At 33.9% G+C, this 22,827-nt stretch overlaps 1 protein-coding gene across 12 annotated transcripts in view; it reads right to left on the bottom strand.

The window, feature by feature from the left end:
- The window catches only part of AFDN (afadin, adherens junction formation factor), a 96,436-nt gene that overhangs the window by 6,934 nt on the left and 66,675 nt on the right, over positions 1-22,827 (bottom strand). For all 12 annotated transcript variants that reach the window (XM_032214944.1, XM_032214951.1, XM_032214955.1 and 9 more), the window contains 12 exons: positions 22,498-22,641; positions 20,796-20,994; positions 19,168-19,271; positions 18,781-18,867; positions 12,454-12,519; positions 12,247-12,320; positions 9,915-10,033; positions 8,695-8,889; positions 8,121-8,212; positions 7,837-8,025; positions 5,501-6,523; positions 2,045-2,179 (listed from right to left, as the gene is read on the bottom strand). In XM_032214944.1, the coding sequence (XP_032070835.1) occupies positions 2,045-2,179; positions 5,501-6,523; positions 7,837-8,025; positions 8,121-8,212; positions 8,695-8,889; positions 9,915-10,033; positions 12,247-12,320; positions 12,454-12,519; positions 18,781-18,867; positions 19,168-19,271; positions 20,796-20,994; positions 22,498-22,641 (2,427 nt within the window). The remainder of the gene's footprint in view (positions 1-2,044; positions 2,180-5,500; positions 6,524-7,836; positions 8,026-8,120; positions 8,213-8,694; positions 8,890-9,914; positions 10,034-12,246; positions 12,321-12,453; positions 12,520-18,780; positions 18,868-19,167; positions 19,272-20,795; positions 20,995-22,497; positions 22,642-22,827) is intronic.

Here is a 22,827-nt window from a genome sequence, read left to right as displayed (position 1 = left end):
ATTATCTTTGGATTCTTGTTCAGTGATAAAGTACATATTTACACTGAAAAAAGTAAACTTGCAATAAATTATTAAAGGAATATCAAGAAGAAAGTGAAAAGAAAGAACGAAATGTGAAATTCTAACTTGCAAATGAAATACAGGACTTACGACAAATGAACCCAAAATTTCTGTTGCTAAGTGAGCCATTTGTTAAGTGAGTTTTGCCCCATTTTATAACTTTTCTTGCCTTTGTTGATAAGTTAGTAACTCGGTTGTTAAGAGAATCTGGTTTCCCCACTGACTTTGCTTGCCAGGTCACAAAAAGTGCTCATATGATCTTGGGACACAGCAACAGTCATAAATATGAATTAGTTGTCAAGCATTTAAAATTTTGATCACGTGATGCTGCAAAGGTTGTAACTGAAAAATGGTTATAAATCACTTTTTTCAGTGCCATTGTAACTTTGAACAGTCACCAAATGAACTGTTATAAATCGAAGATTACCTTTATGCTGCTATTAAAACAAGGGATATTCAATACCAACAACTTCATAAACTTTCTTGTACTGAATGCCAGGATGCATTAAACTTTCAATTACAGTTTAATGTCTGAAATTACATGAATGTACATCCATTTCCCTCTTAGCATTATAAATATAATGCAGAAAAGGTTGCAATGAGGAAGAATGTAGTCAGGCTTAGCTCAGCTTTTACTTGTAACTTTACCCAACATGCAGAGCAGAGATAATGACAGTCTTTTTGTTGTTGTTGTTTTGCTTTCCTTAAAAGGGACATAGGAGTTTATGCACAGACAGACACCACTGAAGGAGCACTCCTATAGAATGATTCTTAAACCATGACTTGACTTATATCCAATTTTTTCCCTAAAAGAGGGCTAGGCATTTTTTAAGCCATAAAGCATATTTACGATAGCAACCACCCTGAAAAAATTGAAGCTATGGTGCCTATTACTAGACATAGGATGTCAATTTACCAAAATGATGAAGCTGTACTCCATCACTACTTCTAAGGGGAGAAAAAACATTTTTCAGCCCTGCTTACCTTTGCTTTTCTTGGTAGCCAGTAGTCTATTTCCATACAAAACACAAGCAATTCCATTTTTTATTTTCAAACCATGTCATTTCCTCACTTTTCTTTAAATTAAAAGAATACTGTTAGGGAGTCTGAAGGATAGTGAAGTTCGGTATATTGTCTAACCATAGTTTCTTTCATTAATATTAACCTTTTTTTTTTTTCCAAAAATTTATCGTTTGGAACAAATGGATGAGATTTCAATCATTAGAATGATATCAGACAAAATCATATATTTTTGAAATAGGAGGGACATGGAAAATTAACAATGGTATTGATAGGAAGATAAACTACAATCAATATTATATGCTAATATTTTTCTTGGGATTCCTTCATGTTTAAATTTTTTCCTAACAACCAAAACATCTCATGATCAGACTACTATCCATTCTCCTCTGTTTAATGAACAGAGAGGATTTTAAATTATTATTTAAACCCACTTAGTGCCATTGCTTAATTGGATATGGTTTCTTCTTAATTAAGTTCTTAATGGTTCTAAATCTGACAGCTTTTCTTTCTATCTTTTTTAAAAAAGGATTTCAAAACTTATTCTAATTGCTTTAAAAATAATTTTATCCCTTTAAACTTAATTCCTGGAGGAGATTTCATTTTGAATTTCTTTCATTATGCTTTGATATCTGAGGTCTTTATATTTTTCTTGTACTCTCCCAGCTTCATATAAACTTTCATTTATTTGGATTTCATTTACTAGTTTATATACTGCCTGCTTCTCAAAACCTCTTGAAGAATAATGAAATATATTTTTCTTTTCCTTAAATTGCAAATCTACAAATAGGGTGAGTTTGGCTTTTTATTTTAAAGAGTGTACAGAATTCAATACAGTACTTGTTAAGAGCCACAAAACCCACTGTAGACAATTCTATCCCTAGCTTTGTTGAAGATTTAGTAATACCAGCGGGTCAAATCAATTTAAGTGAAGTATACAAAGTTATAGAAGACTGAGTGAAACCTTTTGCTCAGCCTCTCGCTTTGTCCGCTCCTCCTCTTGGCGACAACGCTCTTCTTCTTGCCTGGCCCTATCTTCTGCTTCCCGTTTGCGCATTTCCTCCAATTGCTGCTGCCGTCTACGCTCCTCATCCTGTAACTAATGAAGATTTATCTTGTGTTTTACCTCAGATCCTTTCGAAGACAGAAATAATATTTCATGAAGAAAAATACCCATTACTGTTCAAAAGAGACTTTTTAAAAAAAGTTAATTAATAAATTATTTTCTCCTGGGAATTTTTTTTTTTGCATTTTGGGGAAAAAACTTATAAAGAAAATTCAAAAAAGAAATGTATTTTCCCCTGAAGAAATGCTATTCATCAGGAGTGTCCAACCCGTGGTCCATGGGCTGCATGCAGACCTGAATAGCTAGTAATGTGCCCCCCCTCAAGATTGTAAATTTTAACCTTATGTGATTTATATGCATTAACTATATTGTATATTTTATATGCAGCCAAGACCATTCCTCTTCACTCAATGCAGCCCAGGCAAGCTAAAAAGTTGGACACCCATGCTATAGATTTTGTAGTAATTTCTGTTCTGAGACATTGTTTTTATAGTTCAAACTCTATGTTTTACCATTGTTCTTCTGGGAAGATGCACAAACTATGGCCAATGATAAGCTTCTATTCTTTTCCCACTAGATAACATTTCTCTGATCTTGAAAGTAAACCCAACATATCAGCTATTTAAGCTGCCCATGATTTCTTTTTTTCATATAGCAATGTTTTTTTACTGCAAAGGAGCATTTGGAATCTCTGTAAAATAGGAAAAGTAATGAAAATCCATGCTTCAAAGTGCAAATATTTAATCACATTAAATAAGGATCTCTAGCTGGTTCAAATAATCTTAAATTATCAAACATCTTAAACAGTTCCAGAAAAGTGCTCCTCAAAAAATGACTATCATCTCCTTTAAACACCTGTGAGAAGAAGTGTTACAAAAGAATAAAGGAGAACTACTGGACTCTGTCCCACATTTTTTAAAACAGCTAAAATTATACTGTAATTCCAAACATTGCACCAAGTGGTGTTATTTTAAAGGGGGAAAATCTAAATTAGTATTTTTTATAAAAAGGAAGGAGGTAAAATCTTTAATTATAATTCCATTTGATAGGTTTCTTGTGTCATGATTCAACTGCACTTTTAAATATATTGAGTTCAGTAAATATGAATTAGACACTGAAAACTCTTTACGTTGTTGAACTGTAATATGTATAGTTTGCAATTTAATTCTCAAAATGATTAGTTTTAAGAAAGGGGAATTGAATATTGCACTATTTACTCAGATCTGTTTCAACATCTGTCATAATAATAATAGATTAATAAAACTTATAAGTACAATACATCTTATTTTGATTTCAGTTAATAAAATAGCTAAAACATGAAATTATAAAACTATATATGTATGTATGTATGTATGTATGTATGTATGTATGTATGTATGTATGTATGTATGTATATGTATATGTATATATATGCTTTTAGTGTAACATACAGTTTTACTCTTCCATCAATATAGGTAACAGCAATGAGTGTGAAATAATTTTTATAAAAATATTTTAAATCATCTAAGTTCAAAGGTTTAACCCTAAAGTTCTGTTCCAAAAACTAAATCATTAAAACTAACTGTAAATGCCAAATTATCAAAAGCTTAAAGAAGAAGAAAAATAATATATTGGAATGCTAAAATACATTAAAATATATGATTTAGAGAAATCCTTTTTTTTAAAAAAAAAGCATGGGGAAATGAACAATGGAAACTCACCTGTACAAAATGTTTTCAAAATACTGATATGTTAAATTGTTAATATAGGGTTCATTTAACTGTAGTAGTTCACAAGTAAAATATGCAAACAGAATACAACTTTAAAACAAAAGTAGAAGAAAAAAAATTAGGAGCATTTCTCAAGCATTAGATAAGTGTCTCTTGCTTACCACTAATTTAATGTATTAGTCTTTGCCCTGAAGCACTCTAAAGATAAACAAATATCCAATGCACATTGGATTATCATTAATTAAAAAGAAAAAGAAAAAAAGTATTAAGGAAAGGCATCGAAGAGAAGAAATAAGAACATACCAAATCTAGAACAGAGATTGCTGGCAAAGCAGTCTGCTGCAGGTAGTAAGAGAAGGAAAAAGAAAGATGCACAGTGAAAATAAGGATAAATTTAGGTTGCACTATGCCAAAATAATTTCTTTGATTCGTTACTAGAGCTGAATAAAAATAAAAGTCAGTGTGACAGTCTAATATTATGTTAGCAAATCTCTTTAAATCAGAAAAGGAGATTTTTTTAAAATATATTTTCTGTACACTCTGTTAATTCATCTATTTTTGCTTAAAGATTTACACGATATCAAGAGAACAGAGTATTGTGGGAAAATGGCCAACTGGTTGTATTATTTTAAATTATCAATAATAAGGAGCAGCTCTAATGGGAGTTCTAAATCTCTGCAAAACAAATACAAACTATATTTTGCAACTATTTAGAAAAAGAGTTTAACAAAGCATATGGTGCAAATTTGATAATAGTAATGTCAAGCTGCTCAATAATGAAGATAACATGTTTTAAAATTATACAGTATGTAGATTTTTATCCATAAAGTTAGGTTAAAAAGCTGAATGGCAACATTAGAACTAGCAACAATTTATGGATAGTTGTTACATTCATTTTATCTATCTAATTTTCAGTATAGAAAAGAAAATAAATAAATAAAAACAAAACTGCATTTAGCAAGAAAATGTGTTAAAAGCAGCAATGGAAAGTAAAGCTTTTAAAAACAGGAAAAGAAGCATAATGTAGAAAGTAACATTGCTGTAAAAAATAACACCCAAGTCGCTGAAATCAAGTTGCTGTTATAATTTGATCATTTATCAATGTTATTTATAAAGCCCCTAATACAGATTCTACAATTTTTTTTAAAAAAAAGTATTGGATTGTTTTTGAAGCTGTATTCTTAAAAGCAGATTTAAAAGCTATTTTTCCTGATACAGACAACATTATTACTCTTGGAATGAAAATTCCAAACCCTGTTATGCTATGGACTAACAGATGAAACATAAATTTAAAACAGCTTTTAGTGGTCAAAGATTTTAAAAAAGCTACACTAATGTTCTGGAATATTACATATGCATCACACAAATTAAAATTATAAAAAAATAAGAATAGGGATTTTGTTTTTGAAAAAAAGGGAACTTGAAAGGTGGTTACCTCCCCCTAGCAATTTCTAAGTAATAGCTTGCAACACCACTTATTTGACAAATCAGAGTAGTCAACTTCATTATATGCAATGAAAGACAGGGACATTATGAGAGTCCAGTCCTCCTTTATCCTATAGTGATAACTAATTTATATTTTTGCTAGCAATATGCAGGAATTTTAGCCAATGAAATGATTTTTAAATGGATTATCTCATTTTACCCTCACTCTTCTCTCAGCTTCTAGTCGTTGCATAATCAGCATAGTATCAATGTCATCATCTTCTTCCTCATCTTCATCCTCATCTTTTTGCTTTGACTCTTGAAGTCGTTTCTGGAATTGCCACTCCAGCATGAGCTTGCGCAGGCGGTCATTTTCTTCGCCTGTTCGATCTGGCTTATTTTGAAGTTCTTGAATCTCTTTGCTTAGCATATCCACAATATGCATCTGCTGCTGCTTCTCCAGCTTCTCCTTAGCATCTCTTTTCCAGGGATCAGGAGACAGACTATCACTAGAGGACAGCTCTTCTTTGCTTATGGTGATATATTGGAGATCTCTTCGTTCAATGGTTCGGGGTTGTTGTTGGGGCTGCAATTCTCTAATCACCGTCTCATGAGACCTCTGCAGTGTTGAAGGCTTCTCCGGTTTCACCTGCTGAAGAGGAGGAAGCAATGATTGAGCTGGCATTAGTGGCTGAGCACGCATTTGCCCCAGTTTTCTTTCCTGCTCTCGACGTTTTCTATCTCGTTCTTCCTCCAAGCGTGCTTTTTCTTTTTCATACCATCTCTGATGTTCTTCTCTCTTTTTGCGCTCTGCAGCAGCAGCAACCTGAGATGACTGTGACCCCAACTGATTTGCAGGTGGAGGTGGTGGTGGGAGAGGTAAATCCATTTGCAGTCCGTCAAAGTCAGCTACATAGTGCATTGGTGGGGGAGGGGGAGGGGGAGGTAGGTCTGTCCTTGTGGACTGAGAAACTGCCAGCAACATTGGTTGAGTAATTATAGGTGTTTTCCAACGGCCAGGTCCACTTTTGGTTAAAGAAGATCCAGAGGAGATACATTTAGAGGAACTGTTTAGATGCTCCTGGCTTGATGTGCTAGAATCCACAGAAGAATTCATCCATGGATCGCTATCTGATTTTCTTTCAATATATCCCATATCTTTTTGCATGGCAACTTCTAATTGATTCCTTTCTGCCTGATAAATGTTATCATCCCGTAGTTCCTCTTCAGAACGGGTTACACGCTTTAAAAAAATAAAGAATATAACATTAGTTTCCACATATTAATAGGCCATACAGCAAGAACCAAATGGCAGCTTATTACTTTTGAACAATGATTATGAAATGTTTATTCATTTGTTCTTAAAATCAGCATTTTAACAAGTGGTAATACTTTACAAGTTTGAAGTCTTACATTCAGCTTTTCTTTCCAATCAAGTTAAACAAACTCTAAAACAGCCTGAGACAAGATTCTGAAACTATCTTGGCATATGTTCAACATCAGCAGAATCTATGCTGTATACTTTTCCTCAGAATAATGCCAAGCTATTATCATTTTTACATCTTGTGCTCCCAGAAATATTTAGGTCTAAGAGCTTACATATAACTAACCTGTCATTCCTCCCATTGCTTTGGCAACTTTTATTAAAATTATAGACATTCACCAATATTGCAAAGAAAAAGGAACTATTTGTTCATACACACACACACTTGTTGTTAATTTCCTCTTCATTTTTTTACCTTCTGCAATGCTGAAAATTATTTAAATGAAGCACAAATTCCTTATTAAATGCTCCAATGTCAAAAATACTATGCTGCTAACGTCAAAGATTCTGCTAAATACAAAATAAAACTGCTGTATAGAAATGTAATAATAATAATAATAATAATAATAATAATAATATACCACATACCTTAAAATTTCTAATCTGTTTATAAGCTTTGCAAACTTTGCTGTGTACTTCTACAATTATTTTAAATACAAAATAGACCCGAAAGAAGAGCTGGCAGCTATGAACAAAAGCAACATTTCTCTACTTCTCTTTCAAAGACCTCAATTACGACCGAAAAATGCTTTGTTTTCAATGAATGCATTTATTATGCTCTATTAGTCCAAAAGCACTAAATACAATGCACATATTAAAATTCATTGACAGATTAGTAATGTCTTGCACATTTAAAATAAAATAAAAATAAACCAGGCATTCTATATTTTGTAAAAATTAACATACTCTTATTCCTATACAGAAGTTTTTTCTCAAAAGCTCTAAATGTGATTTTTTTTTAAAAAAAAATCAGACTTCTGCATTTCAACCATCAACTCCAAATATAAATTGACAGCTTTTCAAACACAATACAAGCAAACTGCAGATTTCAAATACAATATAAATGAATGCAGGATTGTAGTCTAGAAGCTGGCCAAATATTTTAGGTATAGCAAAATATAATAAAATATGAAGGGATTTTTATAACAAAATACTTGACCAGTCCTAGTTGTAATTCTTATTCTATTTACAATCTCCAAACTACTAATATTATGAAGCAAATTATTTCTAACCTGATTTGCATTATTGATATAGTGATTACTTTCAGTGGGAATTTGGGGCTTTTCTTCATAATTTGCCCATTGATTCTGAATGGGACCCATTCGATCCTGAGACCTGGAGGCTGGGAATGTGAAATACTCTCTGGTATAAGTTTGTGTTGGAATTGGATATGCTTCAGGTCTAGCTGGTAGTACCTGTTCCTGTGTAAATATGGAAAGATCAGTTATAGATGTCAAAAATAATATCAAGCATTTTTATAAATATTGACAGGTTGTTTTTTTTTACTACGTCTAACCTCTGTGCAAAGATTTCCAGTAGACACTGAAGTTATCTTATTTGTAGTTCCTCCAGTATAAGCCTTTTTGGTACCTGGACTTGGAGGCTGATCTATTGAGAGCAAGGAGATTTAAATGTTAACAAATGCAAAATCAACATTCAAATAAGGAAAACAAGGCACACGGGATTTATTAGCTCTTCTTTAGCGATGTTTTCCACTGTTGTGCCAACCCTTTGGAACAGTCTCCCGCATAAGATGTACCCCCCCTGTCAGTCAGAAGGGCAGTAAAATTTGGATTTTTCCCCCCTTGGGCTTTGAGCTCCTGTGTGTTTGTGTGTGGGAGGGTGGTATGAATGTAATTACTCATCTAAATTTGTTCCCAAGTCTAGGATATTGGGAATACTGATGCACTATCCAGGGTCAGTGTTTGAGTGTTGCATATATAAATATAGATTATTTAAATAATTAATAAGAAAATAAATTCAATTTTTACTAATTTAATTTATATGATAATTAGTTATATAAATTCCAATGTTTAGATTTATTTCAGGTATTAATTCACAGAAGCAGTTGTAAGCTGGTACTTGCTTACTTGCTACATTGGGACTAGATCGGTGATCGGCTCGATTCTTCAGTAGTCTATCATCCCCTGGTAATTTCTTTGGTTCATTATATTCAGTCCAAGGCAGCTGAGGGCTTTCAGGTGATCCATTCTGAGCAGAATTGTTATATAGCTCAAAACCTTCACTCTTTGGTCGGGGTTTACCTGAGCCACGACGATCTGAAACTGAACAATGAATGTGTGTGTGTGAGAGAGAGAGAAAGAGAGAGAAAGGGGGGGGGGGAGAGACAAAGACATAATAATTCTTCTGGTCTGCAATGAAGAGACCCATTTTTAAATTCTCCCTTAACCTTCTTCATATGTGCAGTTTCAAAAAGCAAAATTCATGTAAGTAGAGTCAGTCAGACAAAAAAAATTAGCTACAAATTTGCTTGCATTTCCTGGTTCTATAGAACTCAAATGGAATGCTCTTGACTTTTTCCAGTCTATACTACCTACATAATGCTCCAGTTTATATTCCTAGTTTCTCTACTAAAATTACAACCATGTTCTATAGTTGGAAAACATCATTGCTTGAGAGTTTCAAGAACAGCTAAAATTCACCAACAGTAGCATATTACACAGATCTGTCTTCAGACAAATTTTACACATGCCAAATAATATCATTAGAAAAAACAGACCTCTTAACATTCAAATTGCTTTACAACACAAATTTCTGCTTTTTCATCAAATCATTATAATTTCGTTTTAAGGAGTGTTGATATTATTCTGAGGATATAAATCTTACTCAGTTAAGAGGGCAATCCTACATGGAATGCTAAATATCCCATTGAATCAAAACTATGCATCCCATTGAATTCAGTAAGATTTTAAGAGTAAACAATAAGATGCTTGCATAGTAATACTTGCAAGTCCTGCTATGGATACTCAAAAACAGGCAGTAGTAGGTTAATCCTGAAAAAACTTTCCAGGATTAAAACTTGTTTGTACCAAATGGAGACCACTGGAAAATTTTACAGCAGTACACTAATCTGGAATGTTGAAAAAACATCTTAGAAAAAGGAAGCGGCAAGCCAATTCCATGTTATTGTTTAGAGCAGAACCTAACTGGTTCTTTACATTTTTAGACTTCTTGAGGGAGAGAGCAATTAGCATATCACATCACATATTAGGTACTTGAATATGCTTTATTTTTATACTAATTTTTAATGTAGATTTTATATGTGGACAAATGTATTTTAGTTGTTTACCTCTTTGCATCATTGGAGATGGTTGATTTAACAATGTTGCTAAACCATGGTAAATTGCTCCTTGTTTTGCCACTTCTAATGTGACTACTGTTCCTGTTCTTGTCATCAGTTCTGCGGCTCTGAGTAAAATTTGGAAATACAATGGTGAGTTTGCAAGAACCAGCAAGAAACTATTATTGAGCAAATTCAAAGCATTTAGTCAGTAGAAAAATGTACACAATGAATATAAATAAACTATTTATGAGAATCCAATAGAACCATTTACAAAATAGAAAAGAAATACAAGAAACACATCAAATCCTTGAAACTATTTTTGTAATTTTAGCAAATAATTTCTATCTGGCTAAGTTTAGCAGGAAAAAAAAATCAGAATGTTCTTGTCGCTTTGGGTTTTGGCTGAAGTAAAACTTCCAAGGACCCTGGAATAATTTTGGCAAGTAAGTACAAAGCATACTTTCTCTCACTTCTGTTGCTTAGATTATTACACTAGCCTGTGCATCGCTTGATCTTCCCTCTCTTTCCTGTCTCCCTCTCTTTCCTGTCTGCCTTCAGCTATAGTTACTGATGCTTTTGACATTTTTTGTTCACTTCCCTTCGGCCCCAAAAATTCTGCCTGAAACAATGGCAGTTTGGTCTACAATTGAAACAGAAAAGCCCTGTTCCATTCCATATCTAAATAAAATATTGTAATATTTGATTTGGGTACAAACCATCTGAAATCAAATGTTACTTTTTTGTTTATTTCCCATAATTATGTGCATAAGACTCATTTATAAACAATGATATTTGCATATTAGGGACAAGAATTGATTTTTTTGGCACTATGTTCGAGTTATAATGAGGCCCTTTGGGTTCTATAAGGAATATCATAATAAAAAACAAGTGGATTATGCCATATCTTTTTCACAACCCGGCAAAAAGAATGTATTTATATATAACTAAAATATCTGTTGTATCTGTTTTGTAACCTTGAACTGGGCTAAATGCTCTTCGGAAGGCAAGGGAAATTTCTGATGCTTATTGCCAGCTTCCCACAAGGAATATCAATGGGGACGTCGACAGGAAGTCAGAAGTTGATCCCATTCTGTATTTTTGCCCACATGTGGTCATTCTGTTCTCTTTGTTAGGTAAGAAAATGAAACAATGATCCAATAAGTTACAAGTTGTTTAATTCTCCTTAAAATTCTAATAGTGGTACTATAATCTGCAATACAATGCTCAAGTATACTACTCAATTATATTATCTTTTACTCAACAGAAAGATATGAGAAGTAGTTATGGATATTCTTCACACATTTTATAACTTCCAGAAATACTGAAAGCTAAAATAGTGCTTAAAACTTTTGTGTACCCTTTTGCTGTTTAATTATTTCTTCATAAATATAATCTCTGACCTTGCGTTCCCACTCAAGTCCTAAGAGTCACCATCAGGAGAACACTGGACAACAATAGTGTGAATGGCAGTGTTCCAAGGGTGTCACTGTTCTAAAAAAAAGAACACTACTACTTGCCTACAGTTTATGAAAGACAAGAAAAGCTATGGATGGATGAGATCAAAACAGAACTTTTTGTCTTAAATAAAAAGCATTATGTTTGGCAAAAAAATAGACATTGTATTCCAGCATAAGAATTTTTATTCCATGTGTAAAACATAGTGGCAGTATCAAAGCAGTTTAAGCCTGCTTTGCTACCCTGGGCAGGGATGGCTTACCATCATTGATGGGATATAAATTTTGAAATGTATCAGCAAATTCTATTGGAATCTTAATGTAATGATTAAGGTGATTAAAAAACACTGGAGGCAATAAGCTGCTGCCCACATACTTCTGCCAGACACAAATATGTAGCTTTGGACCATTCTCCATTATTAAAAAATGAAGAAGTATAATTTGAAAAATCAAGAGTTAACAAACTTTTATTTGTTTATTTTATTTCCATGGAAATAATGTCAAAGGAACAGTGGTGGATAATATTTATGGCATTGAGTTATCCCATATGGAATTTGCTGTGGCGAATTGTCAAGTAGTGAGTTGGTCATAGCAAGATGGGTATATATATATATATATATATATATATATATATATATATATATATATATATATATATATATATATATATATATATATATATATATATATATATATATATATAGTTCTGGGTGAAAATGATGCATTTCAGCCTTTATGGTATGTGCAATAATAAATTGAGCTATGATGGAGAAACATAAAATAGGTAAGAAGAAAAAATACAGAAAACAAAAAAGTCACACCTGTTTTACATAATGCTATGTAAATATCTGCTATGTTTACAATTTCCAGAGAGTAAGATATACCTTTCTTGAGAAAGTCCAACCAAACTGCGCCCATCCACACTAAGTAACTGATCCCCTGCAGCCAATCGACCATCCTGGTTACATATTTGACAAAGTAATAGTTTTATTATTTCACAAAACATGAAAATAGATTTCATGCAGTTTAAAAATATTTGAAATTAAAACACAAAATAAACATTTTTTACAATAATTATAAATAATACTAACCACATCTGCAGCACCACCTTTTACCACAGATTTGACATAAATGCCAAGTTTATCTTGACCAGCACCCTAAAAAAAATATAAGGCAATTAAAAAAAAAAATGCTAAGGCTATAATCATAAGGACATTTTATAAGAGAGTGGTCTAACTGATTTAGATTCTCTTATTTACAAATATCCATATAATGTCTCACAATATAAGTTTTTAAAGAGTTGTAGCAATCTTAGGAAATATATTTAACTATAAATGTATTATAGAATATAATGCACTTACTGTAACACACTACAGAAGACAGCATAGTTTTAGCAACAAAATAAAATAAGTAGCATTGCTTAACAATGAGAGATTGTGGGAATTCAAGCTAGCAACCTCTGGAGTTTATTCCTTCTAGCAATATTTTACACACTTCTATAAAATTTACCATATCTTATATATCACCTCATTGTCAGTAATAAAGCCATCCCAACTACCATATGTATAAAACATTTTACAGACTTTTAAGAATTCTAACAAGGATAGCCACTATTGCTGTTTTTGTATTTCAGACTGGAATGAAAGAAATTGCATATCTGGAAGTCAGTCTATAAAGTTTAAGGTAAATTATTCCTAAAAGAAAAGGTAAAGGTTTCCCTGTCCAGTCATGTCCAACTCTAGGAGGCAGTGTTCACCTCAATTTCTTAGCTGAGGGAGCCAAAGTTGTCCAAGACATTACCATGATCATGTAGCCAACAGGACTACCTGCTCTTAATTCAGACTGTTGGAAACTAACTGTGCTATCATTTTTATTGTTTTGGTTATGGATATCAATTATGAGAAATTTCCTTTACAGAAGCTGGGGTGCAAGTAGTAGCATTTGCAATAGTTGCTTCTTGCTCCAGTAGAAGCCAATGCAAACACTTAATTCCTGGACAGTCTGAGGAACTTTTTGACAACTTATGTACATGCTTTCTACAATGTTCCTAAATAAAAAACTCTGAATGTATTTAGTCTAAAAATTGTATATGTTGTCTGTGATGATTGTCTTTTTCCACTGATTATATAGCTTGGGGAAAGACACATGTGCAATGGTAGAGAAGAAAGTGAGCAGGTAAATCACCTGAACCAACTATGATGATGAATGGGTTGACCATTTTCACAGAGAAATTGCTCACAGCCACTAAATTAATACATCATTAAAGGTTTCCTAATAGCTGTTACCACTGGAATATATCAACTCCCATAATGATTTGTAGATTCACATTTCATTTAAAATACTGTTCAATAAGAATATGATTCTGCTTTCCTTAAACATTTCGACATTTCACGTGAGTACAATAAAAAGATGATTCTGCAGAATTACACAACACTCTGTATTTAATAAACATTTAAGGGGAAAAGAGTTTCCTCTAGCACTGAAGATCAGTGAAGAATATTTCTGTAATACTTCATTAGAAATAGGTAGCGTTTTGTATCTGAAGAGTGGTGTATCACAACAATCCTGGTAAAGCTCACAGTACTTTAAAGAGTTGCTGATAAGGCAAGTACACGAGCACCTCTGCTCTTGCTTTGTTCTTGTGATTTTTGTCATCCAATCCGAAGTACAATACTGCACAAGCTTAGCATGCAACAGCCATATCCCTTTCACTGGAAATATTGCAAGGTAAACTTTGATTAACTCAGTTGCAGGGAATGGTCAGAGTAGAACAAGATTTCATAAGTATAAATCTGATGTGTAACATTTGAGATGAATTCCAACTAGCTTGTAGGTTAATAGCCAGAGGAATGTTTTAATATTGCAATGAAAAAAAAATCATGAACACTCAGCAATTCAAGTGACAGAAAAATCAGTTCAAAGGATTTTTAAAAATTACCCCCTCCAGAACTAAACTAGAAAAAGATATAACTCCACTACTTTTATAAGGCCTTGTGTACCCCAAAACATAATAAAGTATGAAGATTCATAATAGCTCCTTATAAATGTTAAAGATTCTTCTATTAGATGTCATTTGATTAGTTTCCCATTTCCTCCTAATAATCTGTACAGTAGTAGTAGTTTTCAGATGATGCAAGGGAGTACAGAGGAAGCAATTCCAGTGAAAATGGCCTGCCTCCTCTCTCTGGTGAGTGGCTGTTACAAATTTTGAGGAAAGCCTTATTTCTATCTAATGAATTTATCTGCTTTCCCCAAGTGTGTGTACAATGGTCACTTATCTGAGTTAAAAACAAGTGATTAAATACTAATTTCCAGCTTCTATATATTATTTGGGAGAGGCTAATAAACAGAATGTAATATTAACTGAAAAATGTAAGTAAGACAAGTTGAAAGGAAAAGTAAGAAAAATCTCAGGATTAAAAAAAATCAAATGTGATCAAGCACTTTAAAAAGAGGGAAGGTTTACAAGTAAAGTGCAATTGTATCTTTTTTATGAATTGGAATAAAAATAGGGTTTCCGCTATATTAAACACAATTATTGTGGGTATACATGCACATGCCTACAAATAAGCATGCCTAACATTATGCTGTATCCTAGTTATACTGTTCCATACCTAAAAATACACATGGAGACAGATAGACATCTGCACACACATACACACACTCACACACATATAGCATAGATAAGGTTAAGCCTTTTTAAGATTATTTAATATAAAATATTTTTCAAGTTTCCCACTGAATTTTCCCCCTGGTTTTCTTTACAATTTCAATCATTTTAAACTGATTTTTCTTTTTTCATCACTTTCTTTGTAAAAGCAACTGAAAACAAAGAATAGCAAATGTGATCAGATAAAATTGGTTGTTGTCAATCTATTAAATAACCTGTTAAGACATTTTAAAATAATTTTGTTGTCTAACATCAGAATCAAATGATGCCAACATTTATTTTACTTAAATGAAAATTTATGAAATGGGAACGTTTGCAAAGTCTGTTAATTCTTTTGCTTATTAATGTCAAATTATTCAATTTTGTATGCCAAGGATTTAAATGTACTTCCATTTTATCAAGTAACATGAAAAGTGCTTAAATTAGACATGGTTTTTCAATGCTTAATACAATAATTTCTACTTACAAATTATAGAAATTAAACCCTGCCACTGTACTTTTCATTTAATATCAAACAATAGGAACAAGCTTTATATTCAATTCATTTGCTTTTTTAATGCCATAGCTTCAAATAGATAGTAATATTATAAAAGCAGTGCTCCAAATTCATTTGCCAAACAATTTTGGATTAAATTGAAGATTAGCAGGAATATTAAAACTATAAGTTTATAAGGAAACTTTTCCTGTAGAGACTTACCAAGGATTCTGTTCTTCCAACGACTGAAAACCACATTGTAACTCCAGAAAATATAACTCCTCACTTGTTTCTTAGACTTTAACCACAACTTTCAGTCTGCTAGATTTTCCAAAACACCCAGCAGGATAATTTGGCCAGGAACTGATGCTGCATAACATCTATCAACACTAGCTACGATCAATATAATAGTCCAACTCATACACAGCTTTGCTACTCTGATTTTCATTTAAACACTTTATTAAAAAGATACTGCCTAGAAAAAAAATCAATCACTCTATTGTACAAGATATAGAAAATCCAAATTAAACAGGAAGTAAAGTGCTGGCTCTGAGATTTGAAGAAATCAAATGCTAGCTCCTCCCCTCCCTCCCTCCTCCTCCAAGTGATATATTACTAAAGTAAACTGCATGCAAACACTGCTTCCAACTCATCTGGATTTCATAAAATGTAACCATAGTGTGGTTGGAAGTTAAGCAGCATTTAACATCAAAACATATTTTAGACATAATACTACTAAATTTTGCCCTCACTCTCAGAGCATTAGTATCCCTGAACCCCAAATAAGAAAATTTCTGCCACCCAAACTGTGCTTCTTGGTACTATTATGGGTAAGCAACCTTCTATGTGTCGGCATCTAGTTTGCCGCTGGAATTCATCACAGCAACAGTAGGAAATCACTCAGAACACACTGGAATTATAACTATTGCCCTTCAGCTCAGAATGGCTATACTCATATAGAATGCCAATGCTGTAAACAATATGCTAACAGAAACATAGCTGGCCTTTTAGACATTTGATCCAATACCACATCCTTGTCATTCACCATTAATGACAGTTTTAGTTAATCCCCCGTTAACTGAAAAGTGATTGGGTATTGTAGTTATTATTTCAGGCATATTATGAATTAGAAGTATAGTCTTCTTTAGCAGTGAAGTCAGTGGAATCTCACTATTTCAAACATGAAAGTGATGTAGTGATTGAATTGATTTAAAGTTGGTTAATTCAGAAATTAGTTTTAAAGAGCAGACAACAATTTGCATTTGGTTAATCAATAACAAGACAGGAACTCAACAATTTCAAATTGCCAGATAGTTCTCAATTGCTAAAATGCCATTACAGAATATATTAAGACCAATGACATCCCTTTGTAATTTTCTTGTTCTTTAATTTTAGATAATAGCACCTAAAAGTACCATCTCTTTAGCAGAAAGTCTGATATTTATCAACTCTTTATTACAGAACATTTAAGAGGCATTTAAAATACTTAAGATGGTTATACATTAATCCTATTAAAATTATAAAAATGTACTTCTTGTCTACTAAGGTTACTTTAACTAAGTTTTAATTCTCTACTAGAGGAATTTTGGCTACAAGAGAAAAACAGTCCTGGTTCCCTATTGATACTTTCCCAAAACCTGTTTCTTAATAAATAAACAAAAATTAATCAATGTGATCAGATTAATAGAAATTTTAGGAGCCTAGAATAGAATAATATATCAAACTTATAAAAGAGTAGTGAAAATATTCACTTGTTAATAAATTATTCTAGAAACTCTTCAAAACCAAACATTCCTAGAAGTCAGAGATAACCTTACAATGTATTCTGTTTGCATCTTAATGCAAAATGTTCAGTGACTTAATAGTTTTTGAGACAAAAAGCAGCAAATTCATTTCAGTGGTGCAATATTACTGCCAGAATAACATTTAGAAATTAGTTACATACTATTTAAGAGAAATAAATATCAGACCAACATCCATGTGAACTCTTCCTTAAAAATCAATAACAAGAAATTTCATTTGTTCATTTGCTATTTATGTATTTCATTCCTTATTAGATTTATATCTCATCTTTTCTCTGAGAGCTAAACATTATATACATAAAACTTAGGATATGGTTCCATAAATAAAAATACATTTACAGAATAATCTAAAAACACGAAGTTTCAAACAGTATGTTGCATTAGGAGGTGCTTTATTTTTAGTTACATGAATTTAGTATTTTTCAATATTGGAGCAGTGCACCATCTGCTGGGTGAAAACTGTTGAGTCAAGAATTTACTTTAGATTACACTCTGGTTGCTACAAACTTGAAAATCAATAAGCAAGCTTTTCTTGTTTGGACAATATAGATATATAGCCAATAAGATATTTTAAAAGTAAAGCCTCTAATAAACTGAATACAACCTGATGATTTGATGAAAATATTCATGTGGTTTTCTTGACAATATGTAACTAGTTTGTTGTTGCATTCTTCCTGATTTCATTTCTTTTGGGGGGGGGGGGGGGAGGTGGAGTTTCTAATCTATAACCATCCATATTTTAGCTAAATTGACCAGGATTTCAACTTCTAGCTGTGACATCAGCAAAAACTGTCTCTAATTCAAAAGCTGGGGGCAGTGGAAAGAAGAAAGACAAAACAGACATTTGTTTGTGAGAAAAGCGTTGATCTTAACCAAGTGTCCAAACAATCCTGTGGTGTTGAGCTTAGACACCTGGAATCTTGGGAAGCCCAAGTATGTGCCCATTCACCTGAACAGCCATTTTGCATCTTTAACTGATTTTCAGCTTTTGGGATTCTACCTTTAAGTCATCTGTGAGATAAAGAACAAGTTGGTCTGCAAGTCTCTCAGGATTAAGAAAGGCTATTTTCATGTAGAAAAAAATATGCCATACAATATATGGCACTTATTTTTTCCACATGGGAAATGCCCTCTCTCATACTAACAGATTTCAGTTACATCTAACAGAAAAATCTAGTGAGGTTGCATTGCCTTTTATCTTTAGCAAGAAATATCATGATGGACATCACTACCTGCTTCCATACCAGCCAGCCTCCTTATTAAGATAAAGTAGAGACACCTCTTGTGTCTCATCTGTAGAGAAAGAGCAGCTGCCCAAAAAATGAAATATTTTAAAAAAAACTAATCAAACAAGTTTTTTAAACTTTCTGTTACTCTATAACTGCTTCCAATATTTATTCACATTAAGCTACACATGATCTGTTGTTATCACTTCAAATAATAAGTTTCATATCAATAAATAATTTAGTACCTTAGCAGCAACTATGCTTAGTCCCATCCCGTTTTGTTTCTTCAGTGTTACAGTAATTATTTCAGGTTCTTTCCTCAGTGGCTGAGCCTGATGAAACAAAATAAAGAGAAAATATTGAAAACCAGCTAGAGCACTTCCTGAGAAATACTTTTGATTTTTTTAAAAAAACATTGTCATTATCCTGTTATCTTAATTATTCCAATACTAAGGGTAATAAAAAAGCAACAATGACTTATTAGGGGAATCCTTTTTTTTCCACTGTAAGAAAAAGTTGGGGAATCCTACATTCTAATCTTTAAATATTTTCACATTAGTACAAATGTCATATTTAATTGCATAGTTTAATGTATCTATTTCTGTTGTCTTTCCTGTAATATGAATACTTGCCAAATCTGCATTGTCTTGTAACAGATGGCTCTCATAATCTGCACCTTCAAAATATATTGTCCAAGTTCCTGGTGAGCGTGGATGAGGTGTTAACCTGCAAAAAGCTAAATGAAAATGTTAATGGATAACAAGATTTTTCTTTATGCTCAAATAAGTTAAATAGAACACTAGAGAGACCTCCAAAAACTTACTCCATAAAGGATTCATTACTAAAAAAAATATTCGGCATCACTTTGGTAAATACATTTATTTAAATTGCAGTTATACCAGTTAACCTACACCAGTGATGGCAAACCTTTTTTGGCTGCCGTGCCAAAAGTGGGGGGAGCACAGGGGGGTCGTGCGCCGGCGTGCCACACCGATAATGCTGTAGATGCATGCCCACCAGCGTGTGTGCATGTGTGCGATCAGTGACACAACCCCTGCTTTTGCTGCGGTTTTTTCGCCTTCCCCAGGCTCCAGAGACTTTCTAGGAGCCTAGGGAGGGTGAAAACAGCCCCGCCAGATGCCCTCCAGAGGCCTCAGGAGCTTCCCTGAAGCTTCTGGAGGGCAAAAAATGGACCTATGGGAAACCCAGAAGTTCGGGAATGATGACTTCCGGATTGTCCATAGGGCCAGTTTTTGCCCTCCGAAGCCTTCAGGGAAGCTTCCTGAAGGCCCCTGAAGGCTCTGGAGGTCAAGAATTGGCACTACAGACAAACTGGAAATCACAATTCCTGAATTTCTGGGTTCCCCATAGGGCTGGTTTTTGAACTCCGGACCCTTCATGGACCTTCAAGAGGCTTCCCTGAAGGCTCCGGAGGGTAAAAAACGGCCCTACAAGCAAACCAGAAGTGACTTCCAGTTTGTCCGTAGGGCAGATTTTCGACCTCCAGAGCCTTCCCTGAAGGATCTGGAGGGTGAAAAACGGTCCTATGAGCAAACTGGAAGTCCGTTCCCAAACTTCCAGTTTTCCCATAGGGCCGGTTTTTCGCGCTTTGGAGGCTTCAGGGAAAAACAGCCTCAAAAGAAGGCTGAAGTCAGCTGACCAGTGCGTGCATGCTTGCTGGCCAGCTGACAGGGCAACAACTCACGTGCCCTGACAAATGGCTCTGTGTGCCACCTGTGGCATGCATGCCATAGGTTCGCTATCATGGACTTACACCAAACAGAAACTAAAAGTATAAATAAATTACTTTATTGTGGCCATTAAGTAGCACAAGAAACTAAAACTGATCAGACTATTAAAAGTGATGGTGGAAAGTTTGAATAATAGCAATAGCAGTTAGACTTATATACTGCTTCATAGGGCTTTCAGTCCTCTCTAAGCGGTTTACAGAGTCAGCATATCGCCCCCACAATCTGGGTCCTCATTTTACCCACCTCAGAAGGATGGAAGGCTGAGTCAACCTTGAGCCGGTGAGATTTGAACCGCTGAACTGCAGATAGCAGTCAGCTGAAGTGGCCTGCAGTACTGCACTCTACCCACTGCACCACCTCGGCTCTGAGCTTCAGAATAGCAAGGTTCTGTAAGTGTAGCTTTTAAATAAAGTAGATTTAGCTCTCATCTAGTCATGTTACCTGTCTGGTTTACCTGGGAGGGCTGACATGTAATTTCTACATAAATGCAAGCTTTAAAAAAAGCTAACCTCTTTGGCAGAGTGGATCTAAAAATTCCTGTAATCCATTTGGAATGTTTCGGACAACATCACATGAGTAACCATCTTCTGGGAGAAGAAAAGGAAGCTGAAGATCAGGGTCCTCTTCTAACTGTACTTCTCTACCATCACTACGAGCTAGTTCATCAGCAGTATTTTCTGCAACAGCTACCACATTTTCTATTAATTCCTGATGGAAAGAGGAAAAATATGCATATACATGGAAATCAAGGCAAGGGAATTCTACATTTTTGCTGTCTGGAGTTAGTCACATTATTAATTGATTCAGAGACCAATGCAGATATTCATTGTTTGGTTAAGAAGAAGAATTCATTTGGTAAGATATATTTAAGGAATATTAAATATCAGGAAGAAAATATTTAGGCTATAATCACTGTTCCAGTGATTGTTCAAGTAAACAGATAAACTAAATACAGATAGCCTTTGCTTAATGACCCTTGGGATCGGAATTTTCATTGTTATTAAAGCAGTTGTTAGGCAAAATATCAGGTGACTGTATCTTAGTGATGGCAATTTCAGTAGCCTGGCTGCAGTTGTTATGCCAGAACTGCACTGTTGTCCAGTGAGGACCCCATGCATCTTCTGGCAGTAATCCTGTGACCACAGGGGCATGGCAATGGCTTTAACTTTGAGGACTTTGTGATCAGTTTGTTCAATTTGTTCGATGCCATTACAACTTAAAACAACAGCTGAACAAATGGTTAAGTGAGGATATCAATGTCAGGAAATACAAGCCAAAAAATATGCATGCATTGGATCATTACGTAAGAGATAAAATCACAAATCTGAGAACCATAAGATCTTCTGAAGAGAGAAGAGCCATCTAATCAACAAAAGCTAGCATAACTAGAATAATAAATAACAGGACTATGGAGAAATCTTTACTTAGCACAGAATACACATTCAAGTTGGATGTAACAGTTGCTCTAGAACATCTCCCCAAACAGCTCTAATTTTGTACATATTTATAAGATTTCTGACCTCATTAAATGTACCATGGTGAATACATAATTCAGAGACAAGCATTTAGATTTATTTTACAGGTAGTCTTCACTTACTGACCACCTGTTCAGTGCCTGTTCAAAGCTACAACAACAGTAAAAAGGTAGACTTATGACTTGCCCTTATGACTTGAATATTGTGACCATTGCAGCATCCCTGAGGTCACGTGATTGCTATTTGGACAACTGGCAAGCAATCCACATTTACTATGTTTGCAGCATCCTTCAATCACACAATTACCATTTGTGACCTTCACAGCCAGTTCCCAACAAGCAAAGTCAGTGGGGAAGTCGGCAGGAAGTCACAACTTGTGATCAGATGACAGTGCACAATGACCCATGGTGATTGGCTTAATGACAGCAACTGGAATGGATGTTTTAAGTCAGTGACATCTCATGACATTTCATTTAACATCTGCACTACTTAGTGACAGAATTGCCAACCCCAATTGCAGTTGGTGAGACCTACCTATATATTCTTTGTAAAAAGTACCATGCACACAATAAAAAACCCTACTAATTAAAAGCTATGTTTTCAACATTAGTATTAGCTTCCTTAAGTAAACAAGTTTTCATTCACTGCCATATAATTTCCACTGTATTACATACACTTATATTGATCATCAATCACTCACTCACCCACCTCAAATTTAAAAATAAGATTAACTTACTGGTGGAATAAATGGCTCATCTGGTGCACAGTGATAGTTTTGTAGCAATGCATGCAGTTGTAAAGAATTGAGTTTAAAACAGGTACTATTAATATTAGGAATGTCTTCAGGAGAATACTTATCCATAGTAAGTAATGTAGTTGCCTGGGGGGGGGGGGAGAAGATGATTATAAATAGATCCACTTTAATATGAACATACATAGCAGTGAACACTGTAACATAGATAAATGCTTCTGATTTAGTTCTACTTAAGTTCATCAAAAAATATTGAAACAGTGCAATTTTCATTTTGGAGTATGTTTTGTCTCATTTTTTTTCTTCAATCAGTCA

The sequence above is a fragment of the Thamnophis elegans genome, chromosome 4 (genome assembly GCF_009769535.1).
Source record: "Thamnophis elegans isolate rThaEle1 chromosome 4, rThaEle1.pri, whole genome shotgun sequence".
NCBI lineage: Eukaryota > Metazoa > Chordata > Lepidosauria > Squamata > Colubridae > Thamnophis > Thamnophis elegans.
This window is presented reverse-complemented; position numbering and strand designations above follow the sequence as displayed.